This window comes from Aethalodelphis obliquidens, unplaced genomic scaffold (assembly GCF_003676395.1).
Source record: "Aethalodelphis obliquidens isolate GAN/ISIS:26980383/991018 unplaced genomic scaffold, ASM367639v1 scaffold50, whole genome shotgun sequence".
Classification (NCBI taxonomy): Eukaryota; Metazoa; Chordata; class Mammalia; order Artiodactyla; family Delphinidae; genus Aethalodelphis; species Aethalodelphis obliquidens.
In genome coordinates, this window is record NW_020837994.1 from 1,333,965 (window position 1) to 1,352,044 (window position 18,080).

At 52.9% G+C, this 18,080-nt stretch overlaps 2 protein-coding genes and 1 long non-coding RNA gene across 8 annotated transcripts in view; 1 reads left to right on the plus strand and 2 right to left on the minus strand.

Moving 5' to 3' along the window:
• The first annotated feature begins 1,160 nt into the window (after positions 1-1,160).
• On the plus strand, positions 1,161-17,362 carry LOC113607754 (uncharacterized). The gene is made up of 3 exons (XR_003428062.1): positions 1,161-1,284; positions 4,470-4,782; positions 17,251-17,362. It is a non-coding gene; the product is annotated as an uncharacterized LOC113607754 (long non-coding RNA).
• On the minus strand, positions 1,631-15,107 carry UCP3 (uncoupling protein 3). Of its 4 annotated transcripts, XM_027083376.1 has the most exons (7): positions 14,686-15,107; positions 9,113-9,332; positions 8,388-8,589; positions 7,926-8,126; positions 6,689-6,790; positions 6,026-6,206; positions 3,277-3,627 (listed from the first exon to the last, which is right to left on the minus strand). In XM_027083376.1, exons 2-7 carry the CDS (start codon positions 9,236-9,238, stop codon positions 3,513-3,515), a joined length of 927 nt encoding a protein of 308 aa, XP_026939177.1. In that variant the 5' UTR covers positions 9,239-9,332; positions 14,686-15,107; the 3' UTR covers positions 3,277-3,512. The 4 variants fall into 4 exon arrangements, with proteins under 4 accessions (XP_026939173.1, XP_026939177.1, XP_026939174.1 ...); XM_027083372.1 differs by lacking the exon at positions 14,686-15,107 and having other exon boundaries at positions 1,631-3,627; positions 8,388-9,203; XM_027083373.1 differs by lacking the exon at positions 14,686-15,107 and having other exon boundaries at positions 3,523-3,797; positions 8,388-9,203.
• Positions 15,235-18,080, minus strand: part of C2CD3 (C2 domain containing 3 centriole elongation regulator) — a 131,510-nt gene continuing 128,664 nt past the window's right edge. For 2 of the 3 annotated variants that reach the window (XR_003428060.1, XM_027083356.1), the window contains one exon: positions 15,235-16,509. Coding sequence is in view for 1 of the 3 variants with exons in the window: in XM_027083356.1 (XP_026939157.1) it covers positions 16,453-16,509 (57 nt within the window). In the remaining 2 variants the exon portion in view is untranslated. Of the gene's footprint in view, positions 16,510-16,721; positions 17,582-18,080 lie in introns of those variants that run through there. The other variant, XR_003428061.1, reaches the window with a different exon arrangement.

Below are 18,080 nucleotides of genomic sequence, written 5' to 3' on the forward strand. Positions count from 1 at the left end.
TACTAGAAGAGTTTGTGAAAAAGCAGATTTCTTTCTATAACCCAGCAGGACCCTATGGGGCCTTCCTGGGACAGACCCCTCTCCTATAGTCTCTGCTTTAGCTCCTCTGTGAATTACCTAGATAATCATATCTGATGCTCATTTCCTGAGTAGTTTTACAGATGTTAAAACTCCCACCAAATGGAAGAAATTAACTACTTGATGATGATGAGCCCATAGCCCCCAGACCTACTGGCGCCTAAGGATTGATAATGTTACCCCTAGGACATCGTCCTGTTACCTCACCATCAACCAATCAGAGAATTGTGCACAAGCTGTTCACAGACCCTGGGATGCCCCTCCCTCACTTTGCCTTTAAAAATGCTTTGCTGGGACTTCCCTGGTGGCCTAGTGAGTAAGACTCTGTGCTTCCACCACAGGAGGCACTGGTTCAATCCCTGGTGTGTGTGTGGGACTTCCCTAGTGGTCCCTGGTGGTTAAGAATCCACCTTCTAACGCAGGGGATGCAGGTTCGATCCTTGGTTGGGGAACTAAGATCCCACATGCCACAGGGAAACTAAGCCCACGTGCTGCAGCTAGAGAGCCCATGCACTGCAACTACCGAGCCTGTGTGCCACAACTAAAGACAAGCCCGTGCACCACAACTAGAGAGAAGCTTGTGCGCTGCGACAAAATATCCAGTGTGTCACAACTAAGACTCGACCCAGCCAAAAACAAACAAACAAAACAAACCATTAGGGAGTTCGCATGTTTTGAGTACTAGCTTTCCTGAACTCCTTGCTTGGTGCCCTGCAATAAGTGCTGTACTCTCCTTCACCACAACCCAGTGTCAGTAGGTCAGCTTTACTGTGTGTGGGCGAGAGGATTCAAGTTTGGTTCCATCCACCTCACTACAAATAACTCAATTTTGTTTCTTTTTATGGCTGAGTAATATTCCATTGTGTATATGTGCCACATCTTCTTTATCCATTCATCTGTCGATGGACACTTAGGTTGCTTCCATGTCCTGGCTATTGTAAATAGAGCTGCAGTGAACATTGTGGTACATGACTTTTTTTTTGCAGTACGCAGGCCTCTCACTGTTGTGGCCTCTCCTGTTGCGGAGCACAGGCTCCGGATGCGCAGGCTTAGCGGCCATGGCTCACAGGCCTAGCCGCTCCGCGGCATGTGGGATCTTCCCGGACTGGGGCACGAACCTGCGTCCCCTGCATCGGCAGGCGGACTCCCAACCACTGCGCCACCAGGGAAGCCAGGTTTGGTAACATTTTGAATGACTTGACGGAGGTAGGTGTCTGTGAGGGTGCAGTGGGGGAATGGGTATTGGCCTCAGCTGGTGATCTGACCTCAGGAGTTTGCATCCCTGGCTTCCTGGTGGCAGAAATTGGGAGGCAGGACTAGGAAGGGAATGCCTGTGGCTTGGAGGAAGCTCTTAGTTCTTAGAATCACAGAACTTTAGTCTTAGGTCATTTGGTTCAACCTCTGCCTTTAAGAAATGGGGAAAGAGATCTAGTATTTTGCCCAGAAAAACCTCAGAAGACCTCCCACCAATCTTGTTTTCCCTCTCCCAAAAGCCTGAAGTTGGAGGTCACTAGGCTTCTGATCTCAATCAAAATATTTCTCAGAAGCATTATCCCCTCTCTTTCAGCAGCATCATCTGAATAGTGTGCTCTGGATAGATGATGGGTTAATATTGCTACATAGAAACTCATGGAAGGCATAGTCCTTGGCCTCTAGGAACTTACAAATCAAGACCAAGTGTTTAAAAATGATTTGCACATGCTGTCAAGTCAAAAGAAAGAGAAAGTTTTAAATATAGCTTTTATTTGAAAGCTGAACCAGACATTAAATCAAAATAATTTTTATTTTTTTGCTTTTGCTTGGACTTTCCACTTCGTATATGTAGATGCTCAAAAATTATGATTTAGATTTAGGAAAGTGCTGATTTCGGAAAGTGGATGTTCGTTTTTCCCCAGGGTGCAGAGGAGTCAGAGTAGGGAAGGAAGGATGACATCACTGAACACCTCCTGCAAAGTGAGGATTGTCATTCCCACTTCTCTGTAGGACTCTGAGGTGCAAGAATTTCCCATGGTTAGGTTGCTAATAGTTGTGTGTGTGTGTATGTGTGTGTGTCTGTGCTTTGAACCCAGTTCTGTCATCAGAGCCACACAGGCTGCTAAGAAGCAGAAAGTCTGGCATTCTGGGTCCCAATTATCAATGTGAAATATGGCCAGTTAAGTTCAGAAGGAGGTTATCTGGTTCAAGCCTGCCTTTTACGTATGGAGGTGCCGAACCCCTAAACGACAGAGCAGCCAGCCTGCAGAAGGGCAGAAGGCAGTGTATGTGTGTGGGCCAGGTGTGGCCCAGCGCTGACACACAGGAAGCCTGAAGCGAGAAAGGGTGATTCCATCCAAGAAAGAGAAGGCAGAAAAGTGGCTATTCTCATTCCCACACTCAAGGTGTGAATTCCTTTATTGAGTCATAGTAATTTTCCAAAAATTCTGATTCCTGGTACTTTAGGCTCTCAGCTCAGTATTTATCTCTTTGTCCCCAAACTCCACACCCTTCAAGGTGCCTCACAGTCCAGCACGGAGTGGGGGGCTCCCACAGCTGCACATCATTCTTTGTCACCCCTGGCCCCCAAACCCCTGGTTCCTTTGGTCTCACCTCTAGACAACTGTGTCTTTCAAAAAGTTCTTCCCTGGCACTTCCTCACTGACCTACAAAATCTTTCCCAAGGCATGGTCCTTCTATTTACATTTGTACAGAGCTTTTGCTTTTATAATGTGCTTTCTTGCCCACCTTCTCACTTGATCCTCATAAACACCCCAAGTGAGGTAGGAGGAAAGGGATTATTACTCCCATTTTACAGGAAAGAGACTGAGGCTGCCCTCTTGATTCTCCAGTGTCATCAGCAAACATTTATGGGTCTAAGCCTCATACTGGCTCAGCAGTGCTCCTTTGACACAGGTTCTAGGTTTTCTTTTCTTCTCACGTTTCCTGGAATCCCAGCGGGTTTTACACAGCAGGCACGCTACAAATATAGCTGATGATGCATGGCTAACCGAAGGCTGCAGTCAAAAGCTTTGTGTTGCTTTGGCGGTGCCCCTGTAGACTCCTTAGCTGATTTCCAAGTGAATCGCGTGCCACTCCTGTCCCTTTCCTGTTTATAATTCATCGTCTAATCAGATTTTTCAGGGGACGTAAGTTTGCAAACTTCCGTTTTATCCAAGTGGATGTTTTGTTTTTCCTTGCCTAAATGTTAGGCATCCAACCTGATGGGTTTCACAAATTAATGTAATTTATTTTCCATGTTGTCAGTGCAAAACAAAGGTGTTCTTAAGACAAAGCACTGAAGACCACAGTCCTTCCTCCTCTTCTGTTTCTTGAGTCAGCAGCAAGTAAACAGTTCTGTAAACATGTGTGGGTCTACGTCCTTGTGTGTGTGGACCCGCTGCTTTATTCCATCCTTAACTGGTTTTGTCCGAGTTAAGTACCAAGTGGCCTTGTCTTAGTCAAAATGGAGATTCCCGTAGCACCTGGACTTTCATCAAGGCCCGTTTCAGTTGCTCGTAGGTGACGAACATCACCACATTCCAGGCTCCCAAACGCAAAAATGAGGGTGTAAATCTGATGAGAGAAACAACCACATGGTCAGGTGGGTGGACTGGAGTCCCACATGGATCTATGCGCTCTCCCCACTCGGTGCTGGTGCCAAAGGACTAGCCTTCTGTTAGTCACGAGCATTTTCTGAGATTGTTCAGTCATTTTCTTCTCTACTGAAGGAATTTAGGCAGAAGCTGGAGTTGGGAAAGGAAAGAAAACTAACATTTTGAGCCGTGTTACTGTGTCAGGCAGTTAATTCTCACAGTTCTATCAGGTAGCTATGATTGTTGCCAGTTCTTTCTCTTCAGAAACCGAGGTTAAGTAGCTCAGTTAAAACCACCTGACTCCATTCTGCTACTGGGTATTTCTGGGCTCATTTACAACCTGAGTGGCCACCCCTGCGGAGACCTCGGCCTCCAGCTGGAGGGGCAAAAACAACGTGACACCAAATTTAGCTGCTCTCCGGAAAGCCTGCCTGTCCTGCGGTAGGTAGCGCGGCTGGGCGAGAGCCCCCCTCGGCTGTGCTTCGCAGACTCAGGGAGCGGCCGGCCCCTGCCTCTTCTTCAGCCTCTCTCTCCGCTAATCCCCTCCTGGTCCTCTCAGCTCCTGCCAGACGCTTCCTCCCACACCTTTGCCCACGTTGCTCCTTCTGCTTGGAATATCTCCTTCTCTCCTTGCCGGGCTGTTCGCTCTTGGCTCCGTGGGACTCAGCTTGGGCACCAGAACCTCCCCCCAAGGCCTCTCCTGAACCCTCAGCCTGGGCCCCTCACAGGGCGTACAGCACGGGCACAACGAATGTGAACTCTGGCATTAGACTTGGATTCACATCCTAGCTTGACCAGCTTCTTGAACTTAATCTTTCTCAGCCTCAGCTTACTTATCTGTAACATGAGGACAGCAACACCTACCGCACGGAGCTGTCGAGAGGATTAAATGAGTTAAGGTACAGCGCATAGCACAGGGCCCAGCACCCGCAAGATCCTCAGTGAATGTTTGCCAAGTGAAAGTACAAACCGAGACAAGTGGCTACAGCTGAAGAGTGAAATGATGGCGGCACTTACAGGAAAAGAACTGTCAGCTGGAACTCAGTTTTGTGACGTCATCCCAGGGTCGAGAACATGGTTGCTTGTTGGGCCCAATCTAACGCTGGACGCCAGAAAACTATCCTCAGTGGTGGAGGTAAGAGGGCCAAGCAAAGAGCTTAGCGTGGGATGGACGATGTGGGTGGTATCTGACGGTCAGTGTTTGAGCCGTGGCTCTGCCATTCAGACTTTGTGAGCTGGGACAAGTTCCATGACCTTCCTGAGCCTCGGTCTCTTCCCCAGTAAATGTGGAGAACACGGCCCAGTTCAGGGGGGTGAGATAGTATTTGTGAAGTGCTTAGCAAAAGGCCTCATACTTAGGGACTTAGCAGTCACGACGATTGTTAATGACTACACTATAGAGTGCTGCCTTGGTGCTGGGGACTCTGGGATATGGAAGATGTATACGGTTGACCCTTGAACAACACAGGTTTGAACCGTGAGGGTCCACTTATACACAGATCTTTTTGCAATATTAAATACTACAGTACTGTATGATCTGCGGTTGGTTGCATCCGTGGTTGGTTGAATCTGTGGATGTGGAACCAGGGATATGGAGGAACCTCATGTATGGAGGGCCGACTATAAATTGTCCACGTATTTTCAACTGCATGGGGTCCATGCCCCTAACCCTCGCATTGTTCAAGGGTCAACTGTATAAGCCACAGTCCTTGGCTGCAAGGAGCCTGCACTCTAGCATGGGGGATAATTTAAACTTACAAATACTATAATATTGATACAAAGTAGGAAGTGGTAGATCCCATAAAAGTGGTGTGGAGGAAGTATCACTGAAGTTCACAGAGGGGGAAAGTTTACACCTGAGAGTGTTAGGGAGGAGGTGGCATTTGAACTAGTTTTGAAGGACAGCTAAGATGTAGAGCATGTGGATGGCGCAGGAAAGGCATTCCACGCCGAGGGAACAGTAAATGCCAAGGCAGAGAAGCAAGAAAACATGAAGCACATTGGGCACTAGGGCTGCCGACTGTGGTGGTCCACAGTGATGGCGGTGGGTCCGAGAAAAGTCTCAGGATTACCAACCACCTTTCCCTCCTCCTCCCCTGCCCAGGACGTTTGGGGATAGCACTTTGACCTATGCCTAGAAACCTTTTTCTCAGATAAGCCTCCCTGACTCTCCAAATCAGACCTGGTCCACTCTTTCTAAAAATCATTTCCGTAGGTCTTTATACTTGTCCTTTGTGGCATTTACACCTGTGCTGTTCACCAGTGTGTTTCCAGGTGGACCCATGGTAGACACAATCCACATGGCGGGAAGGAAGGGAGCTGGGGAGGGAGGCCTGCTTCTCTAGGAGGGAGTACTGGCAGCAGGAGGGGAGGCTCACCCCTTATAGAAGGCTGTGGGGCCCTCCTGGGTCACCATCTTCAGCATACAGTCGAAGGGGCTGCGGTACTGGCCTGGGGGTGAGTTCATATATCGGGTCTTCACCACGTCCACTGGGGAGGCCACCACTGTGGCACAGAAGCCAGCTCCAAAGGCAGAGACGAAGTGGCAGGGGAAGTCGTCTGTCGCAGGTTAGGGAAGAGCAAATGTTGGGCTGTGAGATGAGGCGTGCCCTTGCTTTCTGTTTCATATGTGTCCACTGTTTGTCCCTCATGAAACTGTGAACTCCCTGAGTGTAAGGATAGTGTTTTCCAAATCTCTCACAGTGCCCAGGGCGGAGCTCTTGGTAAGGACTTGTAAAACAGAACTGGGCTGTCCCAGGGTTGGAAGGTAATCCAGTCCAACCACCTAGTTGGAGGAAACTGTAGTCAGAGAAGGTGACCCTTGCTTAAAGGTGCACGGGGAGAGGTGGCACGGGGCTGGAAGCCAGGTCTCGGGCCTCCTGTCCGGGGTTCTTTCCTACTCATCATAGTGATGTGCTGGGCACTGCGCCTCCCTCTACTCCTTCTAAAGCCCAGTTGCCTGTGGGTGGTGCCCACTCTCTGGCGTCCCGGGTTCCCTCTCTGCTATGGGAGGGCCGTCTGCCTGGAGCCCAGGGCCTCACCGGTGAGCAGGTGGTAGTTTAGCAGCTTCTCCTTGATGATGTCATAGGTCACCATCTCAGCACAGTTGATGATGGCATTCCTCATGATGTTGGGCAGAGTTCCTGTCAGGGAGGGGGTGGGGCTGATGAGTGGGGTAGAGGAGAAGTGGAACCCCTGGCTGCAAGGCCACAGGCCCCAGTGGGGGGGACATGGTGCCCCATTCCAGGGGTCTCAGAGGAGCCCACCTCAGGTGGGCAGATTCCATACTTTCCTTTCTGATGTTTAAAAACTCTCAGGTTATCCATGTCCATCTTAGAGACAAAAAACAGAGAGGCCCTCTTGTATTTGGGCCACAGTTCAGAGGATAATCTGCAATATCTATCAGAATTAAGATATGCCTCCCTGAGACCTGGCTAGAGGCAGAAAAGGAAGCCTTTCTTTGGAAGAGGGAGGCTAGGCTCTTGGAACAGTGACAGGATGTAGCCCTGGCAGGGCCCTTGGAGAGCGTCAAGACCCCCCCTCCGCCCCGGTTTCACAGATGAGGGCTGGGCTCCAGGAAGGCACACAGCAAGTGAGGCTGTGACCCAGGTGTCCTGCCTTTAACCTTCACTGGGTCACTGTTTCCTCTGCAAGATTCACGTGAGCCCCAGCCACATCTGGGAGAGACAACAGCATTTGTCAAGGTGGCCACCACTCAGACAAGTAGGGAACCCTAAAGCCTTGTTCCCAAGGAAGCCCCCTCCTCATGGCTGCTTCCCCCAGTGGCCTCTGTTTCTTCTCCATGCCCTGCAGTCATCCTCGTGGGCCTTTGCTGGGGAGGCCCTTCCCTCACTCTCTGCTGAGCCGGCTCAGCCTTTGAGGCCTAGATTGTGCGTCACCTCCCCCCGCCCTAACCCCCAGCCCGCATGGCCTCTCCTGCCTCCGGCCCTGCCCCTGCGCGTGAACCCAGCACATCCTGCCCTGTGGAATAGCTGCTCCTTGACATGTCCCCTCTCCTCTGTGTGACTGTGAGAGCCACGAGGATGTCTTCTATTCATTTCTCTCTCCCTTACAGTCCTGCACGTGGTGAAGAGTTGGCAAACTGAACTGAATTTGGGGCAGGGTGGTGGGTCAGCTGGGATGTTGCAATGGTTGGGATGTTCCTTTAGAGTCGCTGAAATACACGTGCTGGGCTCCCCCCTTGCCCAGTTCCCTGCTCCAGCCCTAGGGTAGGGAAATCACTGCCCAAGACCCCCTGAACCTGGAGTCCAGACCTACCTTTCCACAGGCCCCGAACCCCTTCCTCCCTGGCGATGGTCCTGTAGGCATCCATTGTCCCGCTGTACTTCTTATTGCTCCCGGGCCCAGTGTGCACGCTGGCCTGAAATCGGATCTTCACCACATCTGTGGGCTGGGCACAGGTCACTGCCATGGCCCCGGTGGTGCAGCCTGCCAAAATCCGGGTAGTGATGCTGCAGTCTGGAGAGGAGGAGAGTGAGTGGGCCAGTGTTCCGCCACCCAGCACCTCTCTGGGCCTGCTGCTGATCTCTGGGGGCTTCCCCTGCTCGATGCCTTCCTCTCTTGGGCCAAGGCTCCAGAGCCTCCTTAACGGAGGCTCAGAGTCTTCTCATGAGCATGTTACCAACTTCTCACGCCCCAGCTCTGCCTCTGAGTCTGCACTGCCCTGGTCTTCTGACCCACAGCCTAGATTCTGCTTCCGCCCACCCCCTCAGCACTCACGGTCCGATCCCTTGGGGGTGTAGAACTGCTTGACGGAGTCATAGAGGCCGATGCGGACGGAGGCGAAGCTCATCTGGCGCTGCAGGCCGGCGACCAGCCCTTTGTAGGGGCTGCGGGGGCCCTCGGTGCGCACCATGGTCAGGATGGTGCCCAGCACCCCGCGGTACTGCGCGCTCCGGGCCGCCTGGTTCTCCCCCTGGATCTGAGGGACACCCCGCAGCGGTGTGAGGGGCTGGGTGGGGGGTGGATGGGGCTGTGTGCAGGGGGGCCTGCTTGGGGCTGGACCTTGGAAAAGCATGATCACAGCATCACATCCCGGTAAAAATGACAGTTTTGTGTAGCAGTTTCCAGCCCACAGACTGTTGTACACAGTGTGGTGTTGGATCCTCAGGGAGAACAGCGTGGATTGTTTTTCTTGGTACAAATTGTCAGTGGCTTGCCCAAGCTCACCCAGTAATTCCTTACTTCTACTTCTCACTTTTTGGCTTACAAAGTAGGGCAAGGCCATGAAGGGCCCTGGCATGTCCTGCCAAGGAATTAAGATCTTTTGGTCTTGGGTGATGGTGATGGGGAGGTGGTGAGGCAGGGTTGTGGGCAGTGGGGTGAGTGGCCTGCTCAGGGTCCGCTGTGAGGAAGAGCGAGCGGGCAGACACTGCAGGTGCCCTGGTGGAGAACTCAGCCCCTCCGCTGATGGGAGTAATGACCCTCGGCCAAAGGGCGCCTACCTGCAGGCGGACCTTGGCCGTGTCCAGTGGAAAGGTGAGGAGGTCAGCAAAGCAGGCTGCTGTGCCCGCTCCCAGGAACTTCACAGCCGTTGTGGGAGGCACCTCTGAAGGCTTCAGTCCAACCATGGTCCCAGGGGCTCTGCCCGGTCCCTCCAGGGCCCAGCGGAGGTCCAAGGAGAGAGGCTGCTGCACAGCCCTGGGCTTCAGTGCATGGAGGAGGCTGCAGGAGACAGGCCAGAGGAGGGGATAGAACCCATGCCCTCTGGGTCCATCCCCAGGCCCCTCTCAGCATCAGGAGGGTGTTTATAAGGGAAAAGCCTGTGCATGGCTGTGCTTAGCTGTGTGGATTTGACTTATAAGAACAGGTCACTTTCCTCCCTTATGTCTTGCCATCTTCACCCTGACCCCTCTCCCCTCCCAGTTGGAGGTGGGTCTTCACTGTATAAAGGCTCAGGCAGGGACAGGCAACCCCCCAACCCCGTTCTCCTTCCCCAGCCTCAGGCTGCTTCCTGCGAAAGGCCTGCTCCCTGAGGTGTATGGAGAGAGAGCCTGCCAAGTCTCATCGCTTTAGGCCCTGCCGTCCCAAATCAACAAAATAAATGTGCCTCATGGCTCAGTTAAACTGCTAGCCATCTTGGATGAGGGGTTATAGTTGTTTCCTCCAAGCCTGCCTGAATGTACTCTTCTTTACTTAAAACAAACACAGTCCTTTTCAGCCTGTGATTGCTTCTCTGTCACCAAAGATATTTAGCCTGTGACTAGAGATGTTTCCTCCCAACACTGTAGGACTCCCGGGCTGGTGTTCTGCTGTGGAGGGACGGGGGTGGGGGGGTGGTGACTGACCCTGGGCCCCTCTGCTGCTCGGCCTCCCCAGGGCTCTGAGGGGGACTGTGCCCCCTCCCTGCCCCCAGGGGTGCACTTGTGCCTGCACCCATCTTACTGCTGGTGGACCAAGGGCATGTGTACATGAGGGTCCTGGTTTAGCCTTGGTTACCTTGGGAAGCGGGCACAGGCCTTTGGTGCTGATGCCACCTCTTGGCAGTTCATGCCCATGGGCACCCCAACTCACACACTCGGCGCCCCCCAGTGTGCTGGGATCCTGGATCCTTCAGCATTGTCACCCCTGGAGCCAGGGCCAGTCCCATAGAGTTAGCTGTTAAGTGGGCTGACTGTGTGCCCCCTTCTCTATGGTAATAGAAGAACTCTGGTCCTGTGGTGAGGAAACCTGAGTTCCTGCCCTGTCTTCATGGCTTACTAATGGGTGAGGGACATTAGATACATTATTTAACCTCTCTTGGGTAAATGGGAATGATATATTACCTATTCACCAGTGGTGAAATGGATTCCAAAAGATAGGGGTGACCACTTGAGGCTTCTTTCAGGACTGTGGTCTACAACTCTGGTTCTCCCTGTCCTGTCTCTTCAACCCACATGGCTCCCTGGACTCTTATGCTTGCTGTCGCCTTTCCCTAGAAAAGTCTGTTCTTAAGAAGGAGCTGATGTTTCTAATTCATGCTAAGGTGTAAGTGACTATCTTAATGATCAGCTATTTCTTGAACACTATGGCAGGTACTAGGGGAGGAAAGATATGGAATGAATCATGTTTGGCCCTTGCCCCCAAGGAGCTTACATTCAGGAACACAGATAGGTGTAGAATTATCCAAAGGGAATGAAGGAGGTGAGATGGAGGATGGGTTGAGATGGGAGCTCACCAGCCACTGGATCCCAGTCTAGAAGCCTGGGTCATAGTGTGGAGGGACGACTTTTGAATCCTGCCCCGGGGAAGGGGGTGCTTTTATTTTGATCTCTCCCGGCATGAAGTTGCACTTAACATTTTACTTTTATTTTTAAAACTTTAAAAATTGAGATATAGCTTACATATAAGGATTGTATGCATTTTGAAATTACTGAGTCATAAAGGGAATTGTGCACCAATTCTGGAATGTTAGGCCTGGACAGCAAATGCAGGAGGAGATTTTCTGGATGGGGACCTAACCTAGTGTCCAAGCATAATTCAGATCAAGTCACTCCCCTGTTTTAAAGCTCTCCAACCGCCCCCGCCCCGCCTAGTTATTCAGAACAAAGTCCAAAGTCCTTGTCGTGGCCTATGGACCTCCCTAAGACCCAGCTCATGCTAAGTTCTGTGCTTGGCGCTCCAGGAAATCTGGAGATGAGTAAAAACAGTCTGTGTGACCTGCCCGTGGGGAACTCTCAAGGAGTCTTGTGGGGGCATTAGACACACCCACACGTAACTGCAGTGCAAGATGGGCTGGATCAATGTTGGAAGGAAGGAACCATCAAGAAGGGACCCCAAGGAGGGAGAAACCCTCTTGTTTGTGAGGTAGAATTAGGACAGTTTCATGGTGGGGGGTGGGAGGAGGGCCTTGAAAGGTGGGCAAAATTTCAGCAGCTGGAGAAGTGGGAGGGGGGTTCCAGGTGCAGGGAAGGGCGTGCGCTTGTGCGAGAGTCCAGGGCACCGCTTAGGGTCGGAGGAGGGAATGGCTATGGGGCGTGAGGCTCTTGCGGTGGAGCTTTACACACAGTTTCACTGAATTCTCACAACTTTCCTGAGGGGTAGGCTCCCCCTTCCTCTCCCTGCGTGTGAGCAAATGGAGGCTCAGAGATGTTGGCTTGCTCAGGGTTACCAGCCACCAGTGTCAGAGCCTACTAGGCTTGAAACAGCCCTGGAAAGAGGGCAGGACAGCATTTAAACCCATTTTACAGGTGAGAAAAGAGAGGCTTAAGATGGAAAGAGACTTCCTCAAATTCACAGAGCTCCAACCAGGTTCTTGTGGTGGCAATAAGGCCCCCTTCACCGTTCATTCCACTCAGGGGCCCCAGTGGATGTGGTAGTGTGGATATCCACCATCTTGCTTTTTTGTTGAGGGCATTCAAAGCCCTTTAAATTGCATGCAAAACCCCTCTCTGGGGAATTAAGTGCTAAGCACATAGAACAAGAGCTTGGCGAGGAGGGCTGGGTGGGTGGGCATCGGTGTCCAGTTTGGCAGAGGAAGAAAATGTGCCCAGAGAGGCTGAGACCAGCACACGGCACGCAGTGCTCCTCCCACAGCCTGTCTGCCTGCCTTTCTGTGTTGCCTCCCTGAGAAGGTCCAAGGAGGATCTGGCCCCTTGGGAGGCTGGCGTGGAGCTGAGCCTGGCTGAGGGGACAGCACTGCAGGCGTTGGGGGGAACACTGTCCTCCTTCCCCTTTGCCCTGCAGAAGCCCAGCAGCTGCCAGGCAGGCTCAGTCCCTGGCAGGGAGGCTCTGGCTCCTCTGTCTGGGGTTGGAATGAAAGTGCCTGGTTGTGTGTGGGAACAGCTGCCAGTGCCTGCATCCTGTCAGCCTCTCTTCCCTCAAGCCCTGGCCTTTCCCCTCCTCTGACAGGAGCTGTGCTGCTGGGAACCTCGGCTTCAGGAATGTGAGGGCCCGACTCTCAGGGCAGGGAGGCCCTTGGGAGGTGTGTTCTCTAGTGTCTCTTGCTGGTTGTACAAGTGTCCCTTTTTCAAAAGCTTGGTGGCCACCCAGGCTCTAATAGAAGAATCCTGCAAGTTAGGTATTTTAATTCCACTTTCAGAGTTAGGAACTGAGGAGCAGAGGTGGGATCCCGCCCAGGGCTGTGTGACTCAGTGCATTCCCTGCCATTGGCCCCTGGCAGTGGAGTGTTTGCGGTGGGCCAGGCCCTGCAGGGAGCACTTGGTGGGCTTTGCCTCATGGGCTGGGTCCGTCTCCCAGGGGCCGCCTGTGTCCTCTGGCCAGAGGGGCTGAACCATCAGGCACGGCTTGCCTTCTGAACCTCCTTTGTCCTCAACTGCCTCTGTCCCACACCTTCTTTAGGATTAGCTCTGGTTTTTTTTTTTTGGCCACGCTACGCGGCATGCAGGATCTTAGTTGCCCAACCAGGGATCGAACCTGTGCCGCCTGCAGTGGAAGCGTGGAGTCTTAACCACTGGACTGCCAGAGAAGTCCCTAGAATTAACTCATTAACTGCAATGGTTTCCTGCCTAGATGGGGGGGGGGATGTCCCAAAGCAGGGACTGGGGCTACTTATCTTGGTTCTCTGTGCAGCCTGGTACAGGGACGGCCCAGGGCCAGAGGGGTCCAGGGAGGACCAGTTGACCAAGGGACCCCACTTGCTGAGGTGGGGAAATGGGCAACAAGGTCTGAGATGTCCACAGTGTTCTTTGGTGGAGGGCCTCAAATGCCACAGCTGTACTTAGTGAGAATGGGGACTGGTTGGTGTTTTCAAGGTGAGAAATGACACCATCAGACCTGTGTTTGGATCAGGCTGGTGCAGGTGTCAAGGATGGACTGGAGGCTCAGAGACAAGTGAGGCTGAAGGGATGGTGCAGCAAGAGGTGTTGGAGCCTGAACTTGGTCAAGAGCAGCGGCCAAGGGTGAAGCTGGAGCCTATTCCAGAGGCTGTCCTGAGCCCCCCACGGGAGGGTGGAGTGGACTCAGGTGCGGAGGGCTCTAGACTTTCACTGGTCAAGTGGGGGCAGGGCAGGGGGAGGCCACAATGGTGGGCACAGGCAGGGGCCCTGAGGCCGGTGCTCCTTAACCTCCTTCCCCCTTTACTCCAGCCTCCTGAATTGGTACCCAGGGAGCCCTAGCAGCCAGCAGAACTTTCCCACTGGCAAAGATGAAGCGTAGAGCAGACCCTCCTTCCTGTGCTCTGCTGGGGCACGTGAGGGATGGGACATTTCAGCCTGCACGCCCAGAGTCATGGTGACCCATTAACATCTGCCGAGTGCTTCCTGCACCAGGCACCGTGCTGAGGGCTTTACAGGCATTGACTAGTTCAGCCCCTTTATACGGCATACAAGGTAGCTGCTATGATTGTCTTCATAAACAAGGGCCCTGGGGCTTCCAGGGCTTCAGCTAATCGTAAGGCTAATGGGATGGAGCTGGAATTAGAGCCCAGGTCTGTCTAGCACCTGTTCCTGTTCCACCACCCAGAGTCTCAGACTTCAGGGAGAGCTCAGGATCCCTGAGCTGCTTGTTTACAGAGTGGATTCTTGGCCCTCAGCCCCGGAGATTCAGGTCTGAGCTGGGGTCTGGGAATCTGCATTAGAAACAAGTTCTCTGTGGTGGCTCTGAAGCAGGGATCAGAAGCCCCTTTTCTGAGATACGCTGCCTGACTCCACCCTCCTGGCAAAGCCTCTACTGCATCCCCACTGAGGAAGCTGTCTGAGCAGAGCTGGGGTGGCCCCCCTACTCAGGAGAGGGGGCCTCATGGGGAAAGGGCTTTATGCTCTGGGGGAATCCTGGGGACTCTGGGTCAGACTAAGGAGAAAGCCACCTCTTTATCTATGGGGATTTGCAAAATCACAGCAGAGGCAGCCAGCAGGGCAAGGGGGAAGTGAGTCCTGGGTGAGTGACACAGGAGCTGGGGTGGAGTCCCAGCCCCACCATAGTGCCCTCATCAGGGCTGCCGTTCCCTCATCTTGACTCAACCTCTACCGGCTCTGTCCTGCTATGGTTAGCGACCCCTGACAGCTCCTGGCTGCTCTCCATAGGCTGCTGCGAGGGGAGAACTTGGAGGAGGAAGGTGGGGTGGAGAGTGGGGTCTTACCTGTGAGTCCAGCCAAAGTGGGGGAAGCATAGGGTCTCTTTAAGGCTCCTCAGGGCTCCATCCCAGGAGGTGGCAGCAGGGACCTGATCACCCCTCTGTCATTTGCTGTCGTCCCTGCAGCCTCTGGCTTGGCACCTGTCTTTATACACTCTGGCTGACCTGAAACCTTATCCTGGAGAAGCTAGTTGACAGCCTGGTCACTTGACCAGAGGCGGCTGGTGAGGGGCAGGGAGGTGAGGGGGAAGCTTGGAGTTCCAGATCTGCTTCAGCTCCCTTGACTTGGGGTTCTTTAAACTAGCCCTTTCCAGCTGATTAGTGCTTCCTCGGGTGATGAGGGTATATATGGGGTGGGGGGTTTGGACTTGTCACTTTTGAGAGTCCAAAGGTCAAGGCTTCCATGATAGTCTGGGCAGGGCTCTCCTGGGCCTCCTCTTAATAGTAACAACGATGATAACTCACTTCTTGGTGCCTACCACGTGCTAGAAACTTTACATACATTATTTCTATCTCTTCACAACACTATGAGGTAGGTACAATTAGGAGTCTAAGTTTTTTTTTTTTAAATAGCTTTATTGAGATATAATTCCCATACCATACAATTTACCTATATAACTGGTATGATTCAACGGTTTTTAGCGTATTCACAGTTATGCAACCATCAGTTTTAGAACACTTTCATTACCCTCCCCAATATCCCCGTACACATCAACAGTGTCACTTCCTTTCTCCCCTCCCCACAACCCCAGGCAATCACTAATCTACTTTGTCTCTATAGATTTGCTGATTCTGAACATTTTGTATAAATAGAACCACACAATATGTGACCTTTTGTGACTGGCCTCTGACTTAGCAGTGTTTTCCAAGTTCATCCATGTTGGAGCATGTGTCAGCACTTCACTCCTTTCTATGGCTGAGGATCCATGCATTTTAATGTTTAGGTTGCAGAGGGGAAAACAGAGTCTTAGGGAGGGACAGTGACTCGCCCAGGTCGCAATACTTGGCAGGGCCTGACTTCCAGCCTGCAAACTGTAATGTACTTTGGACCCATCTGTTCTCCATGATATGACACTGTTCTCTATGATATGACACTTGGGGGCTTCAGCATGGACACGCCTGAGGCCAAAGGGCTCTGGGGAGGGTGTGAGGGGTGGGGCGGGAAGGGTTCCTCGCAGCAGCCGCTGAGGCCCCCTTGGTAGACACGGAGGGTAAGGGGTGGGCGAATCTGAACCTGGGATCCAGGTGACTGAGTAGAGAGGAGGGAGGGGCAGGGGGCAGGGGAGGAGAGAAGAAGAGAGGTGGGAAGGGAAGGGAGGTGACTGGGTGGGGCAGGGGAGCAGAGGCCACTGCTAGACTTGGGCACAGAGCCATGGCCATGGTCACAAGTCCAGACACTCAAGTGCAAAGGTCCTCCTTGGAGCAGTCCCTGCCCCAGTGTCAGCAGAACAGGCAGTTGGGTTAGTCCTGTGAAGGGAAGGGGCTGCTAGGGCTGCTGAGGTGGGGAGCGTTCTGGAAGTAGGTTCTTGGCTCCAGCTGAAAATGGCAGTCTGGAGGTGGTGGGTGAATTGCAGCCGGGAGGTGGGGAGGGGTAAATAGTCGGAACCCAAACAAAGGGGCGGTGGGCCCTGGAGAGACCCAGAGGGAGGGCAGCTTAGCTCACGTGGGCCTGGGAGCTCTTCGAGGGCAGGGCCAGGTCTGTCTGCTTTGGCTCCGTGTCCCCAGAATCCAGTCTGTGCTAGAAGTTCCAAAGCTGGCTGCCATGGGCTGCGATCAGCCAACCTCTGGGTGATGAGAAGCACCCATTTTCAGGGCTCTGTGGAGGGAGTGCTGAAAGGGAAGTAGGGAGACGCTGGCTAGTTCTGTTGGTGGTGGTGGAACAAACATGTACCTCATGCCCTTAGCCGGTGCTGCATGCTTGGCAGGGCGTTTCTCGTCTGAGCTGTTACTGCAAAATAGATCCAACTTCTGGGGAGAAGCCACTGGTAAATAACACACTCTGTAAGTGTAGGGGGAGGTTTTCAGACCCTCAGGGTGCCTCTGTGTTATCAGAGGCCGCGGCCGCAGCCTGGGTAGGAGTCATGCATGTCCTTATCCTAACTCGACCCCATCAAGTTATTTACAGGAGCTGGAGCAGGATTGGGAAGGAAAATTCTTCACCTGAGGCGTAACCCCTCAGGCCTGGGCCCCTAGCTTCTCTGTGGCCTCAAGGGAGGCGGAGACCTGGGCCTTGAAAGCTCCTGGCAGACAGGCGGCTGGTGAGCTGAGAGGGAGACACTGGGGAGGAGGTGAGCTGGCAGGCCGAAGGTTAGGGGGCCGAGACAAACAGATGAAGGGGACATGCTGGTCTGAGTGCACTTGACCGATGAGGGGGGCACCCTGCATCACCCTGTACCCTCTGGGGCATGTCCTGCCTCACAGTTAGTGGTGAGCCTGCCTATCTACTGACTTGCTCTGGGTCAGTGGGGGAGGGGTGGGTGGGGCTGACATTTCCTATGCTTCCATTAAGTGCCAATTGCTGGCAAAGCACTTTCACAAACGTCATCTCATTTAATCTTCTCAACAATCCAGTGAAGCTGGGCTTGTTATCTCGCTTTACAGATGAGGCAACAGAGGCTCAAGACAGATAGAGGCTTGCGCAGTCAAGCCGGAGGGGACCTATCGGGAAGTGGCAGAGCCGGACCCGTCTCTGCTCTCTTCCCAGCTGGACCGTGGCCTGCATGCCCTGCTGGTTCCTCCCTGGTCTCACCCCCAGACTTAGCTCTTCAAGGAAGCCTTCTCTGACTGCTCCAGCCCACATGGTTTCCTCCATGAACTCCCTGGATTCAAAGCACTTAACTGGCTGTATCCTGGGCACAGAAGCCTTGTGACATGTCTGGAGGTGTCTTGTGTGATCTGCTTCCTAAGTACATGAACAGAGGCAAGTCACTTAACTTCGTTGAGCTTCAGTTTAACTATAAGACGGGAATCATAAGATGTGGGTTATAGAGTTGTTCTGAGGACTGAGATGACCTATGCTTGGGGGTGGAAAGCAGGGCCCTCCAGGTAGTTCCCTCCCAGCCACTCTGCACATTTCTGCCCCCTTCTAATGCTCCCCACAGGCCCTTTCTATGGTAGCTGCTCGAATGTTTGGAGTCTGACAGTCTAAGCCAGTCTAAGCTATGTACTCATCCCAGAGAGATGGGGCATTCTGAGCGGGCCTGTGCCATGAGCCCCATTACTGTGCTGATAGATCTGAGGTACCAGCAAAGGAAATACTAGGTGTCACCCTAATCTGCATCAACCTAATCTTTGGAGGGGTCAGAAGTCTCATGGTGACCCTGGACCCCCCGTTCCAGATGAGCTTCTCCAAGGGATTGTATGGTTGCAAAGCTTTCTCTCTGGCTGTCAGAGCACAAGCG